Genomic DNA, 20673 nt, shown 5'->3' on the forward strand with positions numbered 1-20673 from the left:
AGTTCCACTAAAGGAAGTAATGAGGGAGAGAATGGAGGAGACACGGGTAATAGTGAGGAAAAATGTGGGAGTCAGTTTGAGAACATTATGGAACGGGTAGTCACTCAATTAGAAAGATGGCATTACGAGGGAAGTTATAGGAAGTTAAGAATTTTCTCCGGTATAGAACCAGTACCTGCTGGGGAGGAACAATATGATGCATGGAAAGAGGCGGCTGTGTAGCAGACTGAAGAGTGGCAATGCCCTGATCACATAAAAAAACAAAGGGTAGTCGAAAGCTTGAGGGAACCTGCCATGGGGGTCATTCAGGCCGCTAGGAGGAGCAATCCGGATGCCACATTAGATATCTATTTCGAAGCATTAGACTATGCATACGGGACACTGGAAGATGTAGGTGATCTAATCTCAAGGCTCCATCACACATTCCAGGAGCCAAGAGAGAAATTGAGCACATACTTGTTTAGATTGGACAAACTTTTGTATAAAATAGTGGAGAAGGACGGAATAAAAAAAGAAGAGGTTGATGAGAGTAGAATGAGGCAGTTACTGAGGGGTGCTCTAACATCAGACCCTGTAGCCCAAAAACTTAGGTGTTCGGAAATACGGAAACCACCCCCGACTTTTAATGAATTAATGAAAGACGTTAAGCTGGAGGAAACAATGATAGAATTGAGAGAAAACACTGTAAAAAAAGTAAAAGTGGTAGTACCCGCCGTAGAAACCCCGTCATGTTAGTCAAAAATACTTAAAATGATGGAAGAACAGAATGAAAAAATATAGAGGTTCATAGCCTCACAAAGTGCCAATTCAACACGACGAGGGGTGAATACTCCTATCACTTCAGGTAGAGGAATGGGCCGAGGAGTCCGGCCTATAAATAGGGGGTGCTATAGATGCGGAAGAAGGGGACATTTATCATATGAATGCCCCCAGAATATTGTGCACAATGACAATTTTCATCCAAATCCTGAACAGGGCAGAGATCTCAGGGAGCCGGGAAACGGACGGGGGAGGTCTGTGACCCCCTCACAGGCCCCCTAGAAATTAGTACATGCGCTATGGGGAACACTTGGTGGAATGGCGCTCTACCTGAAGGCTTATTAGGACCCACCCCAATTGTGTCTGCAAAGGTAAATGGGAGCCCATGTAATGTATTATTAGACAGTGGCTCCCAGGTGTCTATAATATTTGAATCATGGTATCGGGAACATATGTTTGAAATCCCCATCAGGCCTTTAACCGGACTAGTAATTTGAGGTTTAAGTACGGAGAAATACCCTTATCTAGGGTATGTCCACGTAATATTGGAAGTGACCAGTGCTGATGGCAAAGAAGTTCAGATACCGTTTATTGCCCTAATATGCCCAGAAATCCCAGGAGGGAGAAGTGAACTTCCTATTATAATTGGAACCAACACCAACATATATAACAGGCTTGCTGAATGGTGTCAAGAAAATGAGACAACACCTTCAGTTAATACATGGAATGTGCAGACAGGGATGGGAGGTGTAGAGTGTGATGGACAGAGTGGGTTTACTGAGTGTTTCCGCCATAGCGACATTTCCCTCTCAGATATGGAATACTTAATATGTGAGTTAGAAAAAAGGAGATCAGTTTTCTCTCTAGGGGAATGGGACTTGGGAGTAGCAAAAGGGGCAGAACATCAAATCAAGTTGACGGATGAAACACCGTTCCGAGAACGTTCCCGGCGAATTCCACCTGCAGATTTTAATGACGTCAGAATACATTTAAAGGGGTTGCTAGAGAATCAAATAATAATAGAGTCCCGCAGCCCATATGCATCTCCGATAGTGATTGCACGAAAAAAAAATGGTGATGTACGCATGTGCGTAGACTACAGGACGTTGAATCAGAGGACTGTGCCAGATCAATATGTGGTGCCACGAATTGATGAAGCATTAGATTGCTTACAAGGGAGTACTTGGTTCTCCGTATTGGACCTTCGAAATGGGTTCTACCAAATACCCATGTGCCCAAAAGATCGGGAGAAAACCGCGTTTATATGCCCCTTGGGTTTCTTTGAATTCTTAATGATGCCCCAGGGTATCAAGGGAGCTCCGGCCACTTTTGAAAGAACAATGGATCAGATCATGGGAGACATGAACTATAAGGAAGCCATTGTTTATTTAGACGACATAATAATATTTGGAAACACACTCGAGGAACATAATCAACGGTTATTGAAAGTCCTTGATCGGCTGGAAGAAGGAGGGTTAAAACTGTCCTTAGATAAATGTAGACTGTGCCAAGAGTCTGTAAAATATTTGGGCCACATCGTCAGCCGGCATGGAATAGCCACAGACCCTTCAAAAGTTGAAGCTGTTAATAATTGGCCCATACCCACCAAACTGAAAGAACTACGTTCTTTTTTAGGATCTTGCGGATACTACCACCGATTTGTGCCTAATTATTCCAAAATAGCCAAACCCCTGACCGATCTGACTAAAGGATACCCACCTACAGGTACTTCTCCGAAATCTCCGCAAGAGCTCAAATTATACCACCAAACAAATGAGCCCTTTGGGAGCAGATGGACCCAAGCATGTGACGAATCGTTTGCGAAACTTAAAACCTGTCTAACAATGGCGCCCGTATTGGCATATGCTGACCCCCTGCTACCCTATACTTTGCATACGGATGCTTCCCAAGAAGGGATAGGGGGGGTATTATACCAGATCCAACAAGATCTGTTAAGGCCAGTGTCCTTTGTAAGTCGAGGATTGTCACCCAGTGAAAAAAAATACCCCACTCATAAACTTGAGTTTTTAGCACTAAAATGGTGTGTTGTAGACAAATTCCACGATTATCTCTATGGTGCTTCCTTTGTGGTCCACACGGATAATAATCCGTTAACTTACATTCAAACCACTGCCCGATTAGATGCCACAGGGCATAGGTGGTTATCAGCATTGGCCCTCTACGATTTTAAATTGAAATACCGGCCTGGAGTCAATAACACGGATGCTGACTCTTTATCCAGAATCCCAAATCAGGCTGCAGAAGAACCCAAGGAAGAATGGATAGAAGTTCCAGCCGGGGATGTCAAAGGAATGTGCCACCAGATGAGAATTGACATAGAAAATTGTCAGGAAATGGTTAGTAGTCTAGGGGCGTCTGATAAAGTTTTGCCCCTCTTATACTGTTGGTTAAGTGTGGATGAGTTGGAAGGAATACCAAAGATTAACCATAAAAAATTACGATGGGAACAATTGAAAGATCCAGAGATAGGACCTTTGTGTGAAGAACTGAAACAACATACAGCCAGTTTCACTCAATCTTCCCATTCTTCCCAAGGAGCCCAGTTGTTGCGTAAACAAAGAAACAAATTGTTTATAAAAAATGGACTCTTATACAGAGTCGATTTAAGGGTAGGAAAAAGCCAGAAACGTCAAATAGTACTACCTAGTAAATACAGGAAGACAGTGATGCATGCTCTACACAATGACCATGGCCATTTGGGGGTGGAGAAAACCTTTGGGTTAGTGGCAGATAGGTTCTATTGGCCCAATATGCGAACTGAGGTTGAAAAGTACTGCAAATCGTGTGGAAATTGTGTTCTACGGAAGACCTTACCAAACAGATCAGCACCATTGGGACATATCCACAGTACTGGTCCTATGGATCTTGTATGTGTTGATTATTTGACCCTTGAAGTTGAAGCTGGGAAGAGGTGTAATGTGTTGGTGGTCACCGACCATTTTACTCGGTATGCACAAGCTTACGTGACACCAAATCAAAAGGCTATCACTGTAGCTAGCACCCTATGGGAAAAATACTTTGTACACTATGACCTTCCAAATAGGTTGCACTCAGATCAAGGGAGAGATTTCGAAAGCAAGTTAATCAAGGAACTCTGCAACATTTGTGGCATAAAAAAATCCAGGACCACACCTTATCACCCTCAGGGTGACCCTCAACCCGAGCGGTTCAACCGCACGTTACTAAATATGTTGGGCACGTTGAATCCATTGGATAAGAACAAGTGGAAAAAATATATTAACAAACTTGTACATGTTTATAACTGCACTAAAAACAAATCTACAGGCTTATCGCCTTATTACCTAATGTTTGGGAGGGAAGCTAAACTTCCTATAGACGTGTGTATGGGGATTAATCCAACACCCAAATCACCACTTTCCCATACTATGTATGTAGAAAATCTCAGGAGTGAATTGCAAACCGCCTTTGAATTAGCTAACAAAACAGCTAATAAACTTGCAAAGAAAAACAAGACCCTATATGATCGAAGGGTTCACAACCAGGAGTTAGCTCCTGGAGATAGAGTACTTCTTAGACAATTGGGGGTACCTAGAAAATTTAAGATAGCTAACCGTTGGAAGGAAGAGCCTTATGTAGTGGTGGAAAAGTTTTCGGATTTGCCTGTGTATAAAATCATACCAGAAGACGGATCTAACAAAGTATATACTTACCATAGGCAACACTTGCTTCCTATTGGAGATGAAATTCGACTGGATCGTTTTCAGCCTTCAGAGGTGGTGATGTCTGAAAGAAAAACAAAAGAGAAGACGATAAAACAAACGCTAAGCCATTTGGACCTAAGCGATACCGAAGAACACGAGATTGAAGATGAGAGACATGGATACTTTTATGTGGAAAACTCTCCTCAAATGGAATACTTACCTGAGATTCTGCCAGAAAGCGTTGGGAGTGTAGGAGATAGTACAAATAATTGTAAAACTAATAGTGAGCCTCATATGGAAAAAGATGAAGGAAGTTTACAAGAAAGCTGCTCGGGTTGCGGGGAAAGTGACATGAAAGAATTAGGGGATAGAATGAGGTCCAGAAGGCAAAGAAGGCCACCAGTGATTTTGACCTATGATCAGCTGGGGGTGCCCAGAAGGGTGGATAGAGTAATACATCCCAGTATAGTTTTTAATTGGCCCTATTTTGGATACACACAGAGACCGGAGGATAGGGATAGCTACTAGTAGTCACTAGAATGATATTAGGTGATGGTAATCTACTCCCTGGAATTACATAGATTACCAGGGGGAGATATTGTAGCCCTATTAACACTAGGGTAAACTAGAATAAGTACATATTGGGGTTGATGTGCATTGAATGCATTGAGAGTGCTGTCTGGCACCTTGGTGCATTTTGTGACACATTGATACCCACATATATATGTGTATATGTATATGTGTATATATATGTATATATATATATATATATATACATATATAGGGATAGGATAAGCATACATTGATCTGTTTATATTATAAGGTTGTATATGAAAGTGTATATATTTATTGTTAAGAATGTGAGGGGAGGGATAGAGCCACAGCAGGAGCAGTGATGGCGTTTTGGAGCACCTACATTGGGCTGGTTTGACACAGGGAGCGCGAGCACTGGAAGCTTCCAGATGCATCGTGAGCAGGGAGAGAGGGAGCTCGCGCGGAGAGCGGGAAGGCAGGGAGGTCGCGCGGCATGAGAGAAGGTACTTAAGGGCTGTGCTAGCGCCACTGAGTCAGTCTGCTGTTCCCCCCTCCAGTGACCGCATCGCACTGATCTCTATGAGCATAGGCGCTCTGGTCGGCGATAGCGGTGCCAGCGTGGGGCTTCTGTGTGGGAGCCAGAGGCGATCCGCAGCTCCAGCGGCAGGGCGCACTGGTGGGGTCCGGCTCCGGAGGACGGGGGAGTGACAGGAAGGCGGCGGAAGTGGTCACAGGGAACTCTCTGTGATGGCCACAGGGGGATTCGGCCAGCAGCCAATAGGAGTCGGAGGCGGGGCTCAGAAATACTAGAGCAGCAGCAGCAGCAGCAGCAGCTCCAAGCCTTGCCTGTAGATAAGGATTCCGGAGGCGATTTCTCTGTGCCCTGCAGCGCTGCAGTGGTAGTGAGTGAGTAATCTATTCCTGCATCCCCACATATATATATTCCATGGCAGTAAAGGAGAAATATATATAGCCCCAGGATTAAAGCAGCAATAGGGCATTCCTATAGACTGTTTCACTGTATAAGCCAGGAACATTGACTGTGAATATAGCCCCTGAAGTAAAACAGCCACAGGGCATCCATATAGACTGTTTCACAGTTATAAGCAGGAACGCTGAAGTAAAAATAACTCATCAGTTAATCTAAAGATCTTATAAATTACAGGCGTTATATTAATGGAGGACTAATATATACAAGGGAGCAGACTAAGGTGTACAGGAAATGTAGGAGTGCACAGCCAACATTAAGAAGAAATTTTATAACAATTTAGCAGATTACACTAATCCTCTTTACAACGGCAGCCCATAATACCTACTCGTGAAACCAGCCAGTACTGCCACCGGGGAATTATTGTCACAGAAAGGTGGGAGTTTAAAGTCCCGGGTAATATTCCCTAGCATCCTATAACAAATTGAAATACTGATATATCATATCGCTTACTTCTCTGGCTCTGCCCCAATTCCCACAGGGGAGCATTTTCCTTTCAGGAAGGTTGAATTACTTTATACCTATGAGTTGCGGAGCAAGATAATCCCGGAGAAAGTATAATAACTTTGCCGAAACTTTACATCAGTCTAGGGAGACGTATACAAGACTTTGTGTTTCCATGTAACAAAGTGACATTTTACCACAGGATATTTATAAGAGACATTCCCTGTGAGGTACAGCAGAACTGGATAGGGGTAAAGGACTCTATAGAAATGCTCGATGAGAATAATATTATATTCTGTAATCGATACTGTATTGCAAGTGTGTAATATCTGTGCATGTCTTTGATTTATTATCTTATAAAGACTAAGAACTGGTAATTGTTAATTGTTGAGCTATACTTACTTAAGTGAAAGTCAGGAAGGATCCCAGTCGGCGGCCTCCTACAAAAGAAGAAAGGACAGCAGTGGTAAATCATAAAGAAAGTATTATAATATGTCATATGCATCTTAAATGAATGTACACATACAATAGGATTGCATGTTTTACCATTGTACATCACACCATTAATTTACCAGGTTTCCCAGACGACCAATAATAGTTTGGGTGGAGGCACTTATATCCAAGCGAATAGTAATCACCTTATATCCTGTCTGTAGTGGTAAAAAGGAGGGTTACATTTGGAGGCATACTGCTGAGATACGAGGGATACCCAGTAAGCAGTAAAAGGAAAGGAAAATGGAATGTTTTAATAGGGATGAACTGTATCTATGGTGTCAGAGTAAAGGGGTAGATCCAAAAAGGTGTTTTGCAGTGGGAGGAAATTTCTCAGAATTCACAGATGAGTACATAATTAAGCAAGTTAGAACACTATGTGGGATCATACAACCTCGAGTGGTAGATAAATGGAGAGGAGAATTAGGGTTGGTATGCGCCATACTTATAGAAAATGAAAGAGAGTTAGACCCTAACCTGATCCCTGTCATGATGATCGCAGATTATAATTCAGGGAGGAGATGGAGCATAATATGGCCACGAACAGGAGAATCGGAGGATACCGGTATGCCGACACAAAAAGTCAGTTCCACTAAAGGAAGTAATGAGGGAGAGAATGGAGGAGACACGGGTAATAGTGAGGAAAAATGTGGGAGTCAGTTTGAGAACATTATGGAACGGGTAGTCACTCAATTAGAAAGATGGCATTACGAGGGAAGTTATAGGAGGTTAAGAATTTTCTCCGGTATAGAACCAGTACCTGCTGGGGAAGAACAATATGATGCATGGAAAGAGGCAGCTGTGCAGCAGACTGAAGAGTGGCAATGCCCTGATCACATAAAAAAACAAAGGGTAGTCGAAAGCTTGAGGGGACCTGCCATGGGGGTCATTCAGGCCGCTAGGAGGAGCAATCCGGATGCCACATTAGATATCTATTTCGAAGCATTAGACTATGCATACGGGACACTGGAAGATGTAGGTGATCTAATCTCAAGGCTCCATCACACATTCCAGGAGCCAAGAGAGAAATTGAGCACATACTTGTTTAGATTGGACAAACTTTTGTATAAAATAGTGGAGAAGGACGGAATAAAAAAAGAAGAGGTTGATGAGAGTAGAATGAGGCAGTTACTGAGGGGTGCTCTAACATCAGACCCTGTAGCCCAAAAACTTAGGTGTTCGGAAATACGGAAACCACCCCCGACTTTTAATGAATTAATGAAAGACGTTAAGCTGGAGGAAACAATGATAGAATTGAGAGAAAACACTGTAAAAAAAGTAAAAGTGGTAGTACCCGCCGTAGAAACCCCGTCATGTTAGTCAAAAATACTTAAAATGATGGAAGAACAGAATGAAAAAATAGATAGGTTCATAGCCTCACAAAGTGCCAATTCAACACGACGAGGGGTGAATACTTCTATCACTTCAAGGAGAGGAATGGGCCGAGGAGTCCGGCCTATAAATAGGGGGTGCTATAGATGCGGAAGAAGGGGACATTTATCATATGAATGCCCCCAGAATATTGTGCACAATGACAATTTTCATCCAAATCCTGAACAGGGCAGAGATCTCAGGGAGCCGGGAAACGGACGGGGGAGGTCTGTGACCCCCTCACAGGCCCCCTAGAAATTAGTACATGCGCTATGGGGAACACTTGGTGGAATGGCGCTCTACCTGAAGGCTTATTAGGACCCACCCCAATTGTGTCTGCAAAGGTAAATGGGAGCCCATGTAATGTATTATTAGACAGTGGCTCCCAGGTGTCTATAATATTTGAATCATGGTATCGGGAACATATGTTTGAAATCCCCATCAGGCCTTTAACCGGACTAGTAATTTGGGGTTTAAGTACGGAGAAATACCCTTATCTAGGGTATGTCCACGTAATATTGGAAGTGACCAGTGCTGATGGCAAAGAAGTTCAGATACCGTTTATTGCCCTAATATGCCCAGAAATCCCAGGAGGGAGAAGTGAACTTCCTATTATAATTGGAACCAACACCAACATATATAACAGGCTTGCTGAATGGTGTCAAGAAAATGAGACAACACCTTCAGTTAATACATGGAATGTGCAGACAGGGATGGGAGGTGTAGAGTGTGATGGACAGAGTGGGTTTACTGAGTGTTTCCGCCATAGCGACATTTCCCTCTCAGATATGGAATACTTAATATGTGAGTTAGAAAAAAGGAGATCAGTTTTCTCTCTAGGGGAATGGGACTTGGGAGTAGCAAAAGGGGCAGAACATCAAATCAAGTTGACGGATGAAACACCGTTCCGAGAACGTTCCCGGCAAATTCCACCTGCAGATTTTGATGACGTCAGAATACATTTAAAGGGGTTGCTAGAGAATCAAATAATAATAGAGTCCCGCAGCCCATATGCATCTCCGATAGTGATTGCACAGAAAAAAAATGGTGATATACGCATGTGCGTAGACTACAGGACGTTGAATCAGAGGACTGTGCCAGATCAATATGTGGTGCCATGAATTGATGAAGCATTAGATTGCTTACAAGGGAGTACTTGGTTCTCCGTATTGGACCTTCGAAGTGCGTTCTACCAAATACCCATGTGCCCAAAAGATCGGGAGAAAACCGCGTTTATATGGCCCTTGGGTTTCTTTGAATTCTTAATGATGCCCCAGGGTATCAAGGGAGCTCCGGCCACTTTTAAAAGAACAATGGATCGGATCATGGGAGACATGAACTATAGGGAAGCCATTGTTTATTTAGACGACATAATAATATTTGAAAACACACTCGAGGAACATAATCAACGGTTATTGAAAGTCCTTGATCGGCTGGAAGAAGGAGGGTTAAAACTGTCCTTAGATAAATGTAGACTGTGCCAAGAGTCTGTAAAATATTTGGGCCACATCGTCAGCCGGCATGGAATAGCCACAGACCCTTCAAAAGTTGAAGCTGTTAATAATTGGCCCATACCCACCAAACTGAAAGAACTACGTTCTTTTTTAGGATTTTGCGGATACTACCGCCGATTTGTGCCTAATTATTCCAAAACAGCCAAACCCCTGACCGATCTGACTAAAGGATACCCACCTACAGGTACTTCTCCGAAGAAATCTCCGCAAGAGCTCAAATTATACCACCAAACAAATGAGCCCTTTGGGAGCAGATGGACCCAAGCATGTGACGAATCGTTTGCGAAACTTAAAACCTGTCTAACAATGGCGCCCGTATTGGCATATGCTGACCCCCTGCTACCCTATACTTTGCATACGGATGCTTCCCAAGAAGGGATAGGGGGGGTATTATACCAGATCCAACAAGATCAGTTAAGGCCAGTGTCCTTTGTAAGTCGAGGATTGTCACCCAGTGAAAAAAAATACCCCACTCATAAACTTGAGTTTTTAGCACTAAAATGGTGTGTTGTAGACAAATTCCACGATTATCTCTATGGTGCTTCCTTGTGGTCCACACGGATAATAATCCGTTAACTTACATTCAAACCACTGCCCGATTAGATGCCACAGGGCATAGGTGGTTATCAGCATTGGCCCTCTACGATTTTAAATTGAAATACCGGCCTGGAGTCAATAACACGGATGCTGACTCTTTATCCAGAATCCCAAATCAGGCCGCAGAAGAACCCAAGGAAGAATGGATAGAAGTTCCAGCCGGGGATGTCAAAGGAATGTGCCACCACATGAGAATTGACAGAAAATTGTCAGGAAATGGTTAGTAGTCTAGGGGCGTCTGATAAAGTTTTGCCCCTCTTATACTGTTGGTTAAGTGTGGATGAGTTGGAAGGAATACCAAAGATTAACCATAAAAAATTACGATGGGAACAATTGAAAGATCCAGAGATAGGACCTTTGTGTGAAGAACTGAAACAACATACGGCCAGTTTCACTCAATCTTCCCATTCTTCCCAAGGAGCCCAGTTGTTGCGTAAACAAAGAAACAAATTGTTTATAAAAAATGGACTCTTATACAGAATCGATTTAAGGGTAGGAAAAAGCCAGAAACGTCAAATAGTACTACCTAGTAAATACAGGAAGACAGTGATGCATGCTCTACACGATGACCATGGCCATTTGGGGGTGGAGAAAACCTTTGGGTTAGTGGCAGATAGGTTCTATTGGCCCAATATGCGAACTGAGGTTGAAAAGTACTGCAAATCGTGTGGAAATTGTGTTCTACGGAAGACCTTACCAAACAGATCAGCACCATTGGGACATATCCACAGTACTGGTCCTATGGATCTTGTATGTGTTGATTATTTGACCCTTGAAGTTGAAGCTGGGAAGAGGTGTAATGTGTTGGTAGTCACCGACCATTTTACTCGGTATGCACAAGCTTACGTGACACCAAATCAAAAGGCTATCACTGTAGCTAGCACCCTATGGGAAAAATACTTTGTACACTATGGCCTTCCAAATAGGTTGCACTCAGATCAAGGGAGAGATTTCGAAAGCAAGTTAATCAAGGAACTCTGCAACATTTGTGGCATAAAAAAATCCAGGACCACACCTTATCACCCTCAGGGTGACCCTCAACCCGAGCGGTTCAACCGCACGTTACTAAATTTGTTGGGCACGTTGAATCCATTGGATAAGAACAAGTGGAAAAAATATATTAACAAACTTGTACATGCTTATAACTGCACTAAAAACAAATCTACAGGCTTATCGCCTTATTACCTAATGTTTGGGAGGGAAGCTAAACTTCCTATAGATGTGTGTATGGGGATTAATCCAACACCCAAATCACCACTTTCCCATACTATGTATGTTGAAAATCTCAGGAGTGAATTGCAAACCGCCTTTGAATTAGCTAACAAAACAGCTAATAAACTTGCAAAGAAAAACAAGACCCTATATGATCGAAGGGTTCACAACCAGGAGTTAGCTCCTGGAGATAGAGTACTTCTTAGACAATTGGGGGTACCTAGAAAATTTAAGATAGCTAACCGTTGGAAGGAAGAGCCTTATGTAGTGGTGGAAAAGTTTTCGGATTTGCCTGTGTATAAAATCATACCAGAAGACGGATCTAACAAAGTATATACTTACCATAGGCAACACTTGCTTCCTATTGGAGATGAAATTCGACTGGATAGTTTTCAGCCTTCAGAGGTGGTGATGTCTGAAAGAAAAACAAAAGAGAAGACGATAAAACAAACGCTAAGCCATTTGGACCTAAGCGATACCGAAGAACACGGGATTGAAGATGAGAGACATGGATACTTTTATGTGGAAAACTCCCCTCAAATGGAATACTTACCTGAGATTCTGCCAGAAAGCGTTGGGAGTGTAGGAGATAGTACAAATAATTGTAAAACTAATAGTGAGCCTCATATGGAAAAAGATGAAGGAAGTTTACAAGAAAGCTGCTCGGGTTGCGGGGAAAGTGACATGAAAGAATTAGGGGATAGAATGAGGTCCAGAAGGCAAAGAAGGCCACCAGTGATTTTGACCTATGATCAGCTGGGGGTGCCCAGAAGGGTGGATAGAGTAATACATCCCAGTATAGTTTTTAATTGGCCCTATTTTGGATACACACAGAGACCGGAGGATAGGGATAGCTACTAGTAGTCACTAGAATGATATTAGGTGATGGTAATCTACTCCCTGGAATTACATAGATTAACAGGGGGAGATATTGTAGCCCTATTAACACTAGGGTAAACTAGAATAAGTACATATTGGGGTTGATGTGCATTGAATGCATTGAGAGTGCTGTCTGGCACCTTGGTGCATTTTGTGACACATTGATACCCACATATATATGTGTATATGTATATGTGTATATATATGTATATATATATATATATATACATATATAGGGATAGGATAAGCATACATTGATCTGTTTATATTATAAGGTTGTATATGAAAGTGTATATATTTATTGTTAAGAATGTGAGGGGAGGGATAGAGCCACAGCAGGAGCAGTGATGGCGTTTTGGAGCACCTACATTGGGCTGGTTTGACACAGGGAGCGCGAGCACTGGAAGCTTCCAGATGCATCGTGAGCAGGGAGAGAGGGAGCTCGCGTGGAGAGCGGGAAGGCAGGGAGGTCGCGCGGCATGAGAGAAGGTACTTAAGGGCTGCGCTAGTGCCACTGAGTCAGTCTGCTGTTCCCCCCTCCTGTGACCGCATCGCACTGACCTCTGTGAGCATAGGCGCTCTGGTTGGCGATAGCGGTGCCAGCGTGGGGCTTCTGTGTGGGAGCCAGAGGCGATCCGCAGCTCCAGCGGCAGGGCGCGCTGGTGGGGTCCGGCTCCGGAGGACGGGGGAGTGACAGGAAGACCTTCCCCGGCTATCAGCCGCACTGAGAGTCGGCGGAAGTGGTCACAGGGAACTCTCTGTGATGGCCACAGGGGGATTCGGCCAGCAGCCAATAGGAGTCGGAGGCGGGGCTCAGAAATACTAGAGCAGCAGCAGCAGCAGCTCCAAGCCTTGCCTGTAGACAAGGATTCAGAAGGCGATTTCTCTGTGCCCAGCAGCGCTGCAGTGGTAGTGAGTGAGTAATCTATTCCTGCATCCCCACATATATATATTCCATGGCAGAAAAGGAGAAATATATATAGCCCCAGGATTAAAGCAGCAACAGGGCATTCCTATAGACTGTTTCACTGTATAAGCCAGGAACATTGACAGTGAATATAGCCCCTGAAGTAAAACAGCCACAGGGCATCCATATAGACTGTTTCACAGTTATAAGCAGGAACGCTGAAGTAAAAATAACTCATCATTTAATCTAAGGATCTTATAAATTACAGGCGTTATATTAAGGGAGAATTAATATATACAAGGGAGCAGACTAAGGTGTACAGGAAATGTAGGAGTGCACAGCCAACATTAAGAAGAAATTTTATAACAATTTAGCAGATTACACTAATCCTCTTTACAACGGCAGCCCATAATACCTACTCGTGAAACCAGCCAGTACTGCCACCGGGGAATTATTGTCACAGAAAGGTGGGAGTTTAAAGTCCTGGGTAATATTCCCTAGCATCCTGTAACAAATTGAAATACTGATATATCATATCGCTTACTACTCTGGCTCTGCCCCAATTCCCCCAGGGGAGCATTTTCCTTTCAGGAAGGTTGAATTACTTTATACCTATGAGTTGCGGAGCAAGATAATCCCGGAGAAAGTATAACTTTGCCGAAACTTTACATCAGTCTAGGGAGACGTATACAAGACTTTGGGCCTGATTCAGACCCACTCGCGAGCGGCTGTCCGCTCGCAAGTGGGTCGATGATCTGCACTGAGCATGCGCACGACGGAGGGAGCTCCGTCGTGCGCATGCGCCAGACACGACGAGCGAAGGACTTTCCTTCGCTCGTTGTGTCCGATCAAAGGGGGCGTGCTGTCAATGTTGATTGACAGCACGCCCCCTTTGGTGGGCGTGCCGGGGGCGTGCCTCCCTGACGGGGGCGTTCCCATGGGAATGCCTCCCGTCAGAAGCCGGCCCACTGACATCACTAGTGATGTCAGTGGGAGTGATTTTGGCTCTGATAGAGCCAAAATCACTCCGGAGCTTGCGGTTGAAAACCTCAACCGCAGGCTCCGGCTCGCAATTTCGATGGTCGCGATGGTCACGACCATCGCGGCCATCAAAATGCACGCTCGTATAGCCTGTGGGTGGTGACCCACAGCTATACGAGCGTCCAGGAGGACGCTCCATGAAAATGGAGCCCGGCCCTCATTCAGAGCGTGCGCTCTGCTCAGAGCGTACGGCTCTGAATGAGGGCCTTTGTGTTTCCATGTAACAAAGTGACATTTTACCACGGGATATTTATAAGAGACATTCCCTGTGAGGTACAGCAGAACTGGATAGGGGTAAAGGACTCTATAGAAATGCTCGATGAGAATAATATTATATTCTGTAATTGATACTGTATTGCAAGTGTGTAATATCTGTGCATGTCTTTGATTTATTATCTTATAAAGACTAAGAACTGGTAATTGTTAATTGTTGAGCTATACTTACTTAAGTGAAAGTCAGGAAGGATCCCAGTCGGCGGCCTCCTACAAAAGAAGAAAGGACAGCAGTGGTAAATCATAAAGAAAGTATTATTATATGTCATATGCATCTTAAATGAATGTACACATACAATAGGATTGCATGTTTTACCATTGTACATCACACCATTAATTTACCAGGTTTCCCAGACGACCAATAATAGTTTGGGTGGAGGCACTTATATCCAAGCGAATAGTAATCACCTTAGATCCTGTCTGTAGTGGTAAAAAGGAGGGTTACATGGTGGTTTTAAACGGGCTCAATAGCTGCTAAATAGCGTTTTTGTATAAGTGATGAAGAATAGTATTCAGGAGGTTTTTTTGCAGAAAATAACTTCTCCCAGCAAATTTGGGGTACTTGAAAATGGGGGCCAGCATATTCTTAAATTGAATACGGCGATACTTTTCCGCCTGGCGAAATGACATCATCGGCGAATTTTTTTTGCCGATTCCGAGTTTTCACTCCAAATTGAATATGGGCCTGGGGCTGGTACGTAACCTAACCCTCCCCTTTCCCCCCCTAACCCTCCCTTAGTGGTGCCAAACCCTAACCTCCCCCCTAGTGCCTAACGCTAACCTACCCCACGTTAGTGCCTAAACCTAATCCCCTCTTCCCCTACCCTAACCCTCCCGGGGGGTGCCTAACCCTAAGTCCTCCCCGGGGGTTCATAACCCTAACCTTTCCCCCCCTCGGCTGGATGCTAAAACACAAGGCTTACCTTCGTTCGGTAAACCGGGTGTCGGTATTTTTCAGTGGTGCTAATAATAGGCGTTGGGATTTCGACGCCTATCTAAAGTCCCCTGTCGGGCTGTCAGTGTCGGGATATCGGCGGGCTGGATAGCGCCCGCCGGTATCCTGACTGCATCCTAGTGCAACCATTGAACGCACCGTCTAGGTGCAGATTCTCCATCAGAGTATGGCCTCCAATATAAGCGATTAACCTCCTGAGTTCGCAACCAGTTATGCGGTGCATCTCTGTGCTTTTGAATAGCAACCTCTCAGGACCGGCCAATACATTTCTGGGACTGTGCGTCTCAATTGGTACCGAGACATTGTGCGTACACATCGTGGGACTCATGCATTGTCCGACTTTTTAACTATATTGGATGTAAATCAGGCCCTTAATGTGCTTTTTATGTACCTACTAGAATTATTTATAACATTTTCTCTACATTTCTGTGTTTGTATTTATTTTTAGTCCGTATAGAGGATTGTTTGTTTTGTTTTATTTCTAAACCAGTTGTTTTTGGCTTTTGATGAAAGACACATATTTTGCTCTAGTATTATAATCCTAGTTGGGGGGATAGTAATCAGCTGTTGGGAGCTGCTTTGCTGGCTGAATGTAAAGAGAGATTGTATGATAATAAGGCACATTGGCATCAGAGGGACTCAAGTAGGGATAATCCAGCAACCTTTAAACAGCATCTGTTACATACCGTGAAATATGTTTTTACAACATGTACAAATTGTTCTAAAATAAATGCTTGTAAACAAAGCTAATGAGAATCCCCAGGAGACTATTTTATCACATGTTGCTGTGTTTGTGAGATATTCAGTGGTATAGGGGAGGGGGGAACAACCGACTGAAAATATGTAACTACGGTGCCTATCAAAGCATAAGTTGCTCCACAGCTGCTGGAGCGACCCATGCCTCCCCTCTCGCTGCCCTGTGTAAGGAGCCTGCCCACCACATCCTATCTGGAGAACATTCTGTAATATCGAGATGTGTCCTGATCAGCCTCAAACTCCTCAGCAGTCCTGCTGTGCTCCGATTGTCTGAGTCACACTTCACACTCTGCCAGTCAGAGCCCAGGCCTGCCCCTACTTACACTGAAAAAAATGGGATGGACATCGATGGTCTCCATCCATGGTGCCATCGGTGCTTGGCATTGATGGCATGAAACCATGGACATCCCTACTTATGCAGAGCTTGGTGGTACAGTACATTGGAGGGTGGAGCAAAGCGCCTTACCCATTATGCCTGCTAAAAATTTTTTTACAATTCTGTGCCTCTGCCATCGATGGTGGATTACCATTGTCCAAAGCATTGATATCTGCACTTAGACACCAATGACATTGCAGCTCCATACCGCAGTGTGTCTCGCTTAGTAGTGGGACCCGGAGTTTACAAGAAACACATCAAAGTTGGAGGTGTGGAGTCTCTCCAGTGTATAATCTTTCCCACTTGGAAGAATTTAAGGTTTATATACACTGCAACCTTATTTGATGGTTATATGGGCCTGATTCAGACCCGCTCTCGAGCGCTGATGGTGCCCTAATGCGCAAGACGGAGGGAGCTCCGTCGTGCGCATGCGCGAGACCCGCATAGCGACAGCCAAGCTGTCGCTATGGGTCTCGCACTAAAGGGGGCGTGCTGTCGATGGTAAGTGACAGCACGCCCCCTTTGGTGGGCGTGCCGGGTGCGTGGCTGCCCAGACGGAGGCGTTCCCATGGGAACACCTACCGTCTGGGTCCGGCCCCACTGACATCACTAGTGATGTCAGTGGGAGTGCTTTTGGCTCTGATAGAGCCAAAAGCACTCCTGGGCTTGCGGCAGCGAGACCTTACCGCAGGGACTCGTCGCAAGCCCGATGGTCACGATGGTCATGACCATCGCGACCATCTTTTTGGCCGCTCGCATAAGCTGTGGGTGGTCACCCACAGCTATGCGAGCGGCCAGGAGGCCGCTCCATTTTTAGGTAGGAGGGCCCTGATTCAGAGCGAGCGCTCTGGTCAGAGCGTCCGGCTCTGAATCAGGCCCTATATGCATTGTTATTGGTAAACAACTGAGGGGAGGATATATTATAGCGGCTTGGATCGTGCTGCTATAACTCTTCCTGTTTCGTCTCTTTACCGAGGCGAAGCAGGAAGCAATACTGATGAGATGTATGAACATCTCATCTGCCAGAGTGGGGAAGTGAAAATTCACCCCTCCGGCGATCCCTGCCTGAGAAAAATGCAATAAAAAGCCAGAACAATTTATGGCTAAATACAGCCATAATTAATAGTGAAGAAATGGACAGGGAACTAACCTACCAAGTGTAGTAAGCTGCAGGTTTGATATCCAGCAGGAACTGTGGCGATTTAGCATCAGTTTTACATCCTGCAGGTTTAGTAAGGTCAAAACCATAGTTTAGACCGAAAACCCCATCCTGAGTTGCATCTGATCAGCCTTCTATATACTTTTTTGATATATCGTATATGCTTCCCCCTTGTGTAATATCTGTGATGTTGATGATGATGCACAGGATGGAACTTGCTTTAGATCTACAAAAAAATAAGAAATATATTGAATTTTAAAAAAAAAACAGACCCCACCAAAAGTAAAAGCAGCATTTGACAGCCTAGTCTGGAATTGGCAAATTTAGGGGATGAAAAGCATGGGGACCACATACCAGTACTATGCCATGCCAGCCATGGATGGTGGAATTATAGCAGGATAAATTACTGTGTGGGAAGTAGAGATGAGTGGGTTTGGATCTCAGAGAATTTAGAGATCCGGGGCGAGAATCGAACGTGCGTTCGGTTCCTCCGCCGGCCTCGGATCTCAAACCGAGGCAAAACCTCTCAGAGACGAAATCTCGCGGCTTGCGAGCTTTATAAGGAGTCCCCGCTCGGGCGCCATTTCACTCCGGCAGGGAGGGTGGGTAGTGTAGGACTGGTGCTGTGAACAGGGAGGGTGGGTAGTGTAGGACTGGTGCTGTCTGCTGTGTCCATCTGAGCTGGTGCTGTCTGCTGTGTACATCTGGGCTACTGTGCTGTGTCCATCTGGGCTGGTAGCATGCTGCCTGTGTCGTCAATCGCTGCTGCCTCGGTCAGGGGTGCTCCGGGTCCCAAGTTCTGGACAAAAAAATAAAATATATATAATAAAAAGTGTATTTTTTTTTCTGTGCGTGTGCGTTAGCCGCACTTATTATCATCAGACAGCAGCAACCTAGTGCTGCCTGTGTCGTCAATCGCTACTGCCTCAGTCAGGGGTGCTCCGGGCCCTAAGTTCTGGATAAAAATATATATATATATTAGGGGTGTGCACCGGCCACTTTTCGTGTTTTGTGTTTTGGTTTTGGATCTGGATCGTTCTTCGTGGTTTGGATCTGGATTGGTTTTGCCAAAACCACCCTTCCATGTTTTGGGTTCTGGGTTTTGTGTTTTGGATCTGATTTTTTTTTTCAAAAATAGCATAAAAACAGCTAAAATCACAGAATTTGTGGGTTTTTCTGCTCCTATGCTATTATTAACCTCAATAACCTTAATTTCCACTAATTTCCAGTCTATTCTGAACACCTCACACCTCAATAGTGTTTTTATGTCCAAAAGGTTGCACCGAGGTAGCTGGATGACTATGCTAAGCGACACGAGTGGGCAGCACAAACACATGGCCCATCTAGGAGTGACACTGCAGTGGCAGACAGGATGGCAGTTTGAAAAACTAGGCCCCAAACAGTACAAAATGCAAAGACAAAAAAGAGGTGCAAGATGGAATTGTCCTTGGGCCCTCCCACCCACCCTTATGTTATATAAACAGGACATGCACACTTTAACAAACCAATCATTTCAGCGCCAGGGTCTGCTACACGACTGTGGCTGAAATGATTGGTTCGTTTGGGCCCCCACAAAACAAGCTGGCAAGTAATCTGTCCCTGCACAAACTAGCTCTACAGAGGCAAGATGTCGTCCTCATCCTCCTCATTCACCGATTCATCACCCTCTTCAGTGTTGTGCACATCCTCATCCTCACAGAGTATTAATTCGTCCCCGCTGGAATCCACCACCACAGGTCCCTCTATACGTTCTGGAGTCTGGTCTCCCTGGAAGAGTCGATAATTAATTTTTATGAACATCATCTTCTCCACAGTTTGTGGAAGCAACCTCCTACGCCTTTCGCTGACAAGGTTCCCGGCTGCACTAAACACTCTTTTGGAGTACACACTGGAGGGGGGGGCAACTCAGGTAAAATAGAGCCAGTTTGTACAGGGGCCTCCAAATTGCCTCTTTTTCCTGCCAGTACAGGTACGGTCTGTCTGACATGCCTACTTGGATGCTGTCACCGATGTAATCCTTTAACAGACAGACGCACGCTTGTCGCTGCTACTTTGAGGATGCAGGTGTGGCTACAGCCCACACAATTCACAAAGACAGAAAAAAAAGGATTTTTTTATTTTTTGTGGAGCGCACTTTGAGGGTTACACCACCCTTTAACAGACAGACGCACGCTTGTCGCTGCTGCTTTGAGGATGCAGGTGCGGCTATAACCCACACAATTCACAAAGACAGAAAAAAAAGAATTTTTTATTTTTTGTGGAGTGCACTTAGATACACCACCCTTTAACAGACAGACGCACGCTTGTCGCTGCTGCTTTGAGGATGCAGGTGCGGCTACTGCGCATACATTTCACACACAAACACAGAAAAAAAGAAGATTATTTTATTTTGGTTGGAGTGCACTTTGGGGGTTACACCACACTTTAACAGACAAACGCACGCTTGTCGCTGCTGCTTTGAGGATGCAGGTGCGGCTACAGCCCACACAATTCACAAAGACAAAAAAAGGAGAATTTTTTGTGGAGCGCACTTTGAGTGTTACACCACCCTTTAACAGACAGACGCATGCTTGTCACTGCTGCTTTGAGGATGCAGGTGTGGCTACTGCGCATACATTTCACACACAAACACAGAAAAAAGATTATTTTATTTTGGTTGGAGTGCACTTTGGGGGTTACAATACCCTTTAACAGACAGACGCACGCTTGTCGCTGCTGCTTTGAGGATGCAGG

The 20673-nt window shown here is 44.5% G+C and overlaps 1 protein-coding gene across 1 annotated transcript; it reads left to right on the forward strand.

Annotated features, from left to right (window-relative positions):
- The first annotated feature begins 294 nt into the window (after window positions 1-294).
- On the forward strand, window positions 295-14941 carry LOC148537904 (uncharacterized). The gene is given in 6 exon segments (XM_088460133.1): window positions 295-730; window positions 1288-4892; window positions 9549-10329; window positions 10332-10404; window positions 11309-12313; window positions 14872-14941. Coding segments are annotated over 6 exon segments (5970 nt in total).
- Window positions 14942-20673: the final 5732 nt, after the last annotated feature.

Source organism: Taudactylus pleione, unplaced genomic scaffold, assembly GCF_031769625.1.
Source record: "Taudactylus pleione unplaced genomic scaffold, aTauple2 ptg000042l, whole genome shotgun sequence".
NCBI lineage: Eukaryota > Metazoa > Chordata > Amphibia > Anura > Myobatrachidae > Taudactylus > Taudactylus pleione.